General features: G+C 34.7%; 1 protein-coding gene across 1 annotated transcript in view; it reads right to left on the bottom strand.

The window, feature by feature from the left end:
• Nucleotides 1-9,695, bottom strand: part of LOC137616354 (uncharacterized) — a 335,573-nt gene that overhangs the window by 94,553 nt on the left and 231,325 nt on the right. Inside the window, exons 16-17 of the mRNA XM_068346014.1 lie at nucleotides 4,946-5,164; nucleotides 3,642-3,740 (exon numbers count right to left, since the gene is read on the bottom strand). Coding sequence (XP_068202115.1) covers nucleotides 3,642-3,740; nucleotides 4,946-5,164 — 318 coding nt within the window. The remainder of the gene's footprint in view (nucleotides 1-3,641; nucleotides 3,741-4,945; nucleotides 5,165-9,695) is intronic.

Below are 9,695 nucleotides of genomic sequence, written 5' to 3'. Positions count from 1 at the left end.
AGAATTTGGTCCATCAATGACCCCGCATAAATGGAAAATCGCATATTTCGAAACACACAACTAACAGAAATAATTCCATTAGGGCCATGGCAAACAGCAACTTGCCTATTCAAACGTGTTTACTACCCATTTCCAATACTTTCTATTTACTCTACTGTATTTTTTTATAATATTAAATTGTTCTCGTAAATAAATCAAACATTTAATATACTTGAAAGTTCTAATAACTTGAAAAGGGTTACAATTACAAACAGGATGTTTGTATATTTCATGTTATAACTCGACCTAAAATACAGACAAATTTTGATAGTTTGTCATGTCCATTGTATAAAACAATTGGTGAATAGAAAAACTATCACTGTTATTTTGTTATTACCAATGTTGTTCAACCTACTTTCTCTTAGGACTTCGAAATAAATGAAATGAATGCCATTTATGTAATGTTTTTCTTAAAGACGCCGCCTGAAACGGAAACCTTCCATTTGTTTACTTTATGCTCCATCTTCGATCATAAACAAACGAACACATTAAACACGTATGATCAAAGTGATAACTAATGATATTAAAAGCTTTTAGTAAATATTATGTTATTACAAAATATTTTACTTACCGCATCCATATAAATTCCTACATACGTACCAAAGTAGGAAAATTGTTTTTTTGCGTTTAATCAACAATAACAAACTGCCGCTAATCACAGAATGATAATTTACGATAATTCTAAACTGTTACAAAAGATAATTGTCCATTCCATATCCAAAATACTTTTCCTAACTTCAGTTATAAGTCAACTTGTACCCACCTCAATTATGGAACCGTCAGAAAAAAGTAAAAGACGACGAAAGTACTAGGCTGGTTTTTAAAGTCATCGAACAATTAAATTACCGCTATAACGTTCGGCGTGACAGAGATGGTGTGACTTTGGAGAGAGTAAGGAAAATTGAATCATGATTGATTTTTAATATAACTGATACTTTGTGAAGCCACAAAGATTTCATTTATGAGAGAGAGAGAGAGAGAGAGAGAGAGAGAGAGAGAGTGAGTGTGTGTGTGTGTGTGTGTGTGTGTGTGTGTGTGTGTCTGCTGTTGTAATCGAATGTAGTAGTATTTTTGTTTCTTGTAGCACCTGAAGCGAGGAATTGATCGCTACAACTAACAATAGTCATGGTAATTTCATTCTTAAACTCAGGTTGCCATATGTGATGTTACACACACACACACACACACACACACAATTATGCGTGTTCGAATTATACGATTCCCCTTTTATGTTGTTCCAAAGCGATATTAATGTGTTGAGGTGATTTGGCCATGTAGAGAGAATGGAAAATGGCTGCCTGCTGAAGATGATGATGAATGCAAGAGTTAATGGGAGAAGTACAAGAGGAAGGACAAGGTTGGGGTGGATGGATGGAGTGAAGAAATCTCTAGGTGATAGATGTGAGAGGCAAAAGAGTAAGCTAGAAATAGAAAGGAATGGCAAGCAATTGTGACACAGTTCAGGTAGGCTCTGCTGCTTCCTCCGATTGCCTTAGTGACAGCTGAGGTAGCAGCAGTATGGATCAGCATATGGATAACGGGAGAGGGTGGGCTGTGACCCCCCAGCAATATCAACCAAACACGGCTGAATCCCTCGCCATGCTGGAAGGAGCGAAGTAAAGAAAAGACCACTTTTGTTATTTTTTTTTCTAATGTCAGCTACCACCCAAAATTGGGATAAGTGCCTTGGTAAATAGATAGATTAGGATTGATGATGTTGGAGAGCCCCTCCAAAATTGCTTGTTGTGTTTTTAAGCCTCATCCTATTTGTTCTAATGTTGCCACCACCGACTATAATGTACCACCTTCTGCTTCTCTACCCCCCGTTTTTATGAAAAGGGATTTTTGGATTAGCCGATTTAAATAATTTTCTCAAAGTTCCTGGAACAATTATAAAGCCTGCATCACTTCCTTGACCTGATAAGAGAAAGGCCTTGTTACATGTGACTGACTTTTATCACACCCTGAGAGTCCTTTTATTTCTGAAAACCTTCTCTGATGTTCACATAGCTTTTTCTCCAAAAATTTGGCTTCATCGACGCTTATCTGCAAAATTTAAAAGTTTAAAATTTTTCCATTTTCTCTCGCTTCAATAAATACATGCCCTTATCGCAAGAGTAAAAACTTCAAACGGTAAGGGGAAAGGAAACCAGACTGCCGCATTAGGTACTCTATTATATAACTCGATCATCCACGATGACATGCTCTCTAGATGGTTTACATACTATGTAATTATTGCCTGGAATTTGCACAGGAATTATTTCTGGAGAACATGATCTGCCTTCTTTTTGTATCGTGTGTGATTTATATACCCATAGTGAAGTATCACTCATGAAAAAGTATGTATCAACATTTTCTGGGCAAGTAAACAGTTCTAAATGCAAAAGGAAACTTACTGTTAGTTCAGGGGAGATGTCAGGGATAACTGTTAGTTGATTATAGCAGTGATGGCAATGATAATGACACGCCTCCACCTTTGGACAACACACAAGTTCAGCCATCTTTCGATACAGATGAGATTCACAAGGTCTTGACATCACTTGTTTCCTTTGTTAAATTTCAGAAGTCCAGTTAATCCTCCCTTATTAATGGTTATTCTGCTCCTTCAAGCCTTTTATTGCCAAACCCAGCATAACCCCCAGGGTCAGTCTAATATTAACAGCATTTCAATCAGTAAAAGTTCTGAGGGTGACCTGCGCACTGCAGATTCCAAAGTCAAACAGAGCCTCGAAATCTTTACATACTTTACTTCCTTCATGTCCCATAATTTGCACCATGTACTAATTTTAGTTAGATCTCTATTATCAGATGCAGCAACCCCAGGTTTACATTCATGAGATGGAATTCAGACAAAAAGTAGAATCATCTGCATATGCAATGAGCTTATTTTCTAGGCAAAACTACACAACTGTATACTATCTAGTATAAAAATGGGCCAAAAACACCAACCAGAGAAACACCAGATACCACATTCCCATAGTCACTATGGTGCCCATCAACAACTCAGAGTCTATTAATCAAAAATTCAATAATGATGCTAAGAAAGGACCCACCTACTCCCAACTGTTTGAGTTTGAAAACAAGGGCCTCATGATTAACACGGTCAAAGACAGCACTAAAATCAAGGCCAGTCATATGAACTACCTGATCACAATCAAGGTATTTATGTACAGAATTGGAAACTGTATGAAGGACATCACATGCTCCAAGGACTTTGTGAAAGCTATTGCAAACTAGGAAACAGTTTAGTACCTTCAGCATACATATTTAGACATTCAAAAACTTAAGATAGAGCTCTTTCTCTCAGTGGAAGAATACGTTCATGTGTCATATGGAACCTTCATTCTGTGGGAATGTCCAACTGAGTTCCCATTTCAACCACCTTGTGTTCAAACCACTCGTTGCCAAGCTTCTGTCTCCTTCTCCATACCATAGCGTGCATAACACTCAGCATTATAGATGGATTCAACCAAATGTTTAATGAGTGCACGCAATCAACTGTTATCCTGAAGGCATGCATAGCAACAGATACAAGCTTTCTTAATAGTGGTAAAAATCAACTAGTTTCTCAGAAAGTTACATAAAGAGGGAAAATCACAAACCTTGTAACAATATTCACACTTGAAAGGTTTTAACGATCCAGGATGAAAGGCACCATGCTCATCAACATGCGATAATAATGATTCATCTGTATCACACACCTGAGAAAAGATAAATATAATATAAATATATATATATATATATATATATATATATATATATATATATATATATATATATATATATATATATATATATATAAATAAATATAAATAAAACAGAGAAATAGTAAATTTCCACATACTTAATCACCCAATTTTACATGTGATTAATATCCATCTCCTCCAGTGGGTGAATTTAAAAGGATGTACAGTACATTACAATGATTCAGTAGCCAAAAAGTAAATACTTAAAATTCTAATTGAAATGATACATAGGTGATAAATTTCTGATATTACTGTTATTCATCATTTAATACACACAACACCATGTTCTAATAATACACAGACTGATTATGGTAACTTCTATAAACGAATTGAGAAACAATGCTAACATAAGATACACATAGTTCAACATTTTAGATCTATCTACCATAGCACTTCCTCCAATTTTGGGGGTAGCCGACATCAAAAGAAAACAAAAACAAAAGGGGATTTTTCTTCTCTTCGTTCCTTCCGCGCCGGGCGAGAGATTCAGCAGAGTTTGGTTAGTACTGCTAGGGTTTCACAGCCCACCCTTCCCCCTTATTCACCACAATGAAGCTTCATAAACTGAATCCCCAGCTGCCGCTACCTCAGTGGTCCAACCAGAACTGCGTCACAATCGCTCGCCAATCATTCCTATTTTCAGCACACACTTTTTTTTCCATCCCTCACATCTATCATCCTATCACCTACAGATTTCTTCACTCCATCCATCTAACCAAACCTTGACCTTCCTCTTGTACTTCTTCCATCAACTCTTGCATTCATAACTTCTTCAGCAGACAGCCATTTTCTATTCTCTCTACATGGCCAAACCACCTCAACACATTCATATCCACTCCAGCTGCTAATTCATTTCTTACACCTGTTCTCACCCTCACTACTTCCTTCCTAAACCTATCTAATTGAGATAAATCAGCCATACTCCTCAAATAATTCATCTTTCTGTCTCTCCGTTGCTTTCATCCCCCTTAACTCCAATCCATACATCACAGTTGGTACAATCTATATGTCTAAGATAAAACCAACAAAAACTTAGTAACTATAACTGCCTAGGCAGAATTTCCACAATACTCAGAATTCAACAAAACATACTGTCATGAAAAACATAATGCATATTTAAACTAACAAAATTATAAAAGGAAGTATTATACTGCACTTACGTTTTTACAAAAGGGACAGGTTTTATTGAAAGGCAGCAATTCAGTGGCAATCTCATTCCTGTTGTACAATCTCTCCTCTGTGTTTCTACAGTTTACATCATCTTTTTCTCCTTTATCATCCTCTTCTTCAGGATCACTCAGCAAAGATGGCTTGGTATTTTGCGCAGTATTTTCGCCATTTGATTCACTGCTATGTTTTAGCTGATGAATATTTAGTAACTGCAATTACAAGATATAATTATTTAAACATTCCACAGTTCCTTGAGGGAAATACATCTAATTTGCAAATTCAAAAGTAAGCAAGGTCAATAGGAAAACCGGAAAACCCATTAAGTAATGTTTAACATTTTGATATAAAGTTAGGGACATTTTTATTAACTACTATAGAAAGTTTGCATATAAAAAAATTAAACCTTTGAGGTTTGACCCAAAATCTCAAGAGCTCTCTCCACTTAAATATTGTATACTATTACCATCAATATTAATACGAGCTAGTCTACAACCCTAGTTGGAAGAGTAGGATGCTATAAACCTAAGTGCTCCAACAGAAAAAAATACCCCGGTGAAGAAAGGAAATATAGAAACTATATATGAGAAGTTATGAATAAAGAATATAAAATATTTCAAAATCAATAACGTTAAAATAGATATGTCATATATAAACTATGAAAATCGACTTATGGAAGCCAGACCAACATTAAAACATTTGCAGCAAGTGTAAACTTCAGAAGTTCTGCCGATTCCACTGCCTGATTAGGAAGATTATTCCACAATCTGATCCCAGCTGGAATAAAACTTCTATAATACTGTGTAGTATTGAGCCTTATGATGGGGAAAGCAAAACTCTTAGAACTAACTATATACAGTATCTAGTACTACATACAGGATGGTACAGACTGGGAAGATCAGAATATAAGGGAGGGTCAGAATTAGGAAAAATCTTATACATGCAGAACTACTTAAACAATGGTGCCAGTAATTAATACCAAGATAAGGAAAAAGAAATTTCATATACCATTAGTTCTTGTCCAAAAACTGAAATGAGAGTCAGAAGCTGAAGACCCGACAGGAGAATAATAATCACAATACAGTAGAATAATAGAATAAAAAAATTTCTTCAGGATAGATTTATCAACAAAAATCCTAAAATACTTTTTCAATAAGATAATTTTTTATGTAATTAAAGAAACAGACCAAATGTGTTTCTAAAAAGTAAATTTGTAATCAAGAATCACACCTAAAATTTTAAGTCCTATACAGTAAAGCTAAAGAAACATTATCCACGCAGAGATCTGCATGTTGAGGAGCCACCGTTCTCGACCTACTTACAATCATACTTTGAGTTTTGTTAAGAGTTCAACTTTATGCCTCATAACTTGCACCATGTACTAATTTTAGCTAGATACCTAATTATTATTATTATTATTATTATTATTATTATTATTATTATTATTATTATTATTATTATTAATTGTTAAGCTACAACCCTAGTTGGAAAAGCAAAATGCTATAACCCCAGGGGCCCAACAGGGGAAAATAGCTCAGTGAGGAAAGGAAACAAGGAAAAATAAAAAATTTAAAAAACAGTAACAACATAAAATAAATATTTCCTATATAAACTACAGTATAAATACTTTAACAAAACAAGAGGAAGAGAAACTAGATAGAACAGTGTGCCCGAGTGTACCCTCAAGCAAGAGAACTCTAACCCAAGATAGTGGAAGACCAAGGCACAGAGGCTATGGCACTACCCAAGACTAGAGAACAATGGTTTGATTTTGGAGTGTCCTTCTCCTAGAAGAGCTGCTTACCATAGCTAAAGAGTCTCTTCTACCCTTACCAAGAGGAAAGTAGCCACTGAACAATTGCAGTGCAGTAGTTAAACCCTTGGGTGAAGAAGAATTGTTTGGAGATGTCAGTGTTTTCAGGTGTATGAGGATAAGAGGAGAATCTGAAAAGAATAGGCCAGACTATTTGGTGTATGTGTTGGCAAAAGGAAAGAACCGTAACCAGAGAGAAGGATCCAATGTAGTACTGTCTGGCCAGTCAAAGGACCGCATAACTCTCTAGCGGTATTATCTTAACGGGTGGCTGGTGCCCTGGCCAACCTACTACCTACCTATTAAGGGATTCAGCAATCCCAGATCTACATTCTGGAGGTGAAACTGATGCAAAGAGAGCAGCATCATCTGCAAATGCAATGAGCCAAACCATATACAGTATGTGCATATAGTATGAAAAGCCAAAACCACTACCCTGAGGAACAGCTGATATCACATTCCTATATTAACTATGGTGCCCATCAACAACTCCCATTTGCAACATATTACTTAAACCTTCAATAAACTATACTTTTATCAATATACAGTAAAAGTAAATTCAGTGAGATCATATTTTAATAGATATGTGCTAATAATTACATAATCCATATTTCATATGATTTACTGTGAATAACTGAATGGTTGCAAAATAAATATAAAAGTTATAGAGTACTGTATTTAATAAAATGGTATAATAACAACATAATCCATATTTCATATGATTTACTGTGAATAACACAATGCTTGCAAAACCAAAATAAAAAAGTTATAGAGAACTGTATTTAATAAAATGGTATAATAACGATTTTTTTTTTATAGAATTTTAATCAAATTTGTTATTCCTATACTCACCTGATGTTCATAATGCTTCTTCTCTATAAGCCCAGTTTAATAAGACATTTATCCATAAATTTTTTAAGACTGATTTTCTTTCCCTTCAATAGATACATGACTCTATTGATACTTTTGACTATCATCAGATGATACTTTTGATCATTTATTATATTAAAACCCATATTCTTACAGATAAAAGTTATAAATTAACTGAACTAAATATTAATTGGACCCTGGCAGCTAATATAGGTCATAGAACCCATCAAACTTAATAAGCAAACCAGGATTCTTTAAAGTGATGTTTAGCAAAAACTGATCTGGTATGCCATTGACCTACAGCTAAAACTCTTTCCAAATAAAAATGTCTGCAAAAAAATGAAGTAGGTTGGCCAAGGCACCAGCAACCTGTTGAGATACTACCGCTAGAGTTATTGGGTCCTTTGAGTAGCCAGTTATTACTACACTGGATCCCTTCTGGTTACAGCTATTTTTCCCCCCCCTTGTCTAAACATACACTGAATAGTGTGGCCTATTCTTTACACATTCTCCTCTTTCCTCATACACTTGAAAACAATAAGATAAACAAAAAATTCTTCTTCACTCAAGGGGTTAACTACTGCACTGTATTGTTCAGTGGCTACTTTCCACTTATAAGGGCAGAAAATATGCTCTAGTTATGGTTACAAGGCTCTTCTAAGAAAAAGACACTCCCTAATAAAACCATTGTTCTTTATTCTTGGGTGGTGCCATAGCCTCTGTACCATGGTTCTCCACTGTCTTGGGTTAGAGTTCTCTTGTCTAAGGGTACACTAAGGCACACTATTCTATGTTTCATAATTTCCCTTCCTCACTAGGTTATTTTCCCTGATGAAGCCCTTGAGCTTACAGCACCCTTTTTAAAATGACTCATAGCTCAGCTAATAATAATAATAATATAATTGCACTTCTGATGATATGTGCCTTAACTTTCAAGGCTTTTTCTAGATTTTGATCTAATCATTTGAGAGCTGCTGTGACTAAACTACTGTATTAACAAAAAATGACAAAATGTTTGGTCAAACGTCAATTAGGGACCCTAATTTCACAAAACAAATTAGGGACACTACCCCTAACACCTGTAGTTTTATCCATATAATAGTGATCAGTTCTTGCCTGACAAGGAAATCCGTTTTATGCTGACATGCCTGAAGCATTTTCAAAGAAGGGATGTGAAACATATGAGGCAAACTCTTAGCCTTGAAATAATTTTTGGCTCAAAGACGTCAAAAGGAAAAAATCCTATGTTCCCAAAGCTTACTTTGACAGACACTTGCTTTCTTTGAAAGGAAATATTTCTGCCTGATATGAATTGAATAAATTCAGAAAAGTTATATTTACCCTTTTAAAATCCACCTAACAAGTAAATAACAAAACTTGAACAATAACAATTGCCCAAAAATCCTGGATAATTTTTAAGGAATAAAGCTTGAATATTGGGTGCTGGTTAATCGTGCTTGCCATTGTATTGGGTGCCAGTTAACATAACTTTTAGTGAATTGATAAAATACATAAATTAAAAAGATAAAAATTTCTTTTTGATTCTTTATTAATAAAATTAGGTTTCTAGTGCTTTTAAAATTAAATAAATTGATCGAGAAACAAGAAAAGTATGTAATTCGAGTTAACCCCAAAATAAATTTTTGATCGGGCTGAGTTGCACTCCTTAAGGGATATAGATTAATGGTTAATTCTATACTCTAGTATCTGGGGTTAGATTTATCTATTCAAGGTAATGTAACTGATGTGTTCAAGGCTTTTGGTGTTAAAAGGCCTCCAGTAACGAGTCTGTTTTTTTAGAATTTTGATGTGATTTTACAATACCAATGTTTAAAAAGATTTTATATTTTAAACTTTGCTTAATCTTTCACTTATAGTATAGATTTTACAGCTTAAATGCATTTACTATTAGCATAGGCTTCTGCTAAATGCTTAATAATTATTTCAATTATCTAGGAAAAATTACTCGGAATCCCATATTCCAATCAGTATTTTGAGATGACATTTCCATCAAGCTAGAGCAATTGAGCCTAGAATTTTAATACTCAGATGCTAGTTAC

This window comes from Palaemon carinicauda, chromosome 22 (genome assembly GCF_036898095.1).
Source record: "Palaemon carinicauda isolate YSFRI2023 chromosome 22, ASM3689809v2, whole genome shotgun sequence".
Classification (NCBI taxonomy): Eukaryota; Metazoa; Arthropoda; class Malacostraca; order Decapoda; family Palaemonidae; genus Palaemon; species Palaemon carinicauda.
This window is presented reverse-complemented; position numbering and strand designations above follow the sequence as displayed.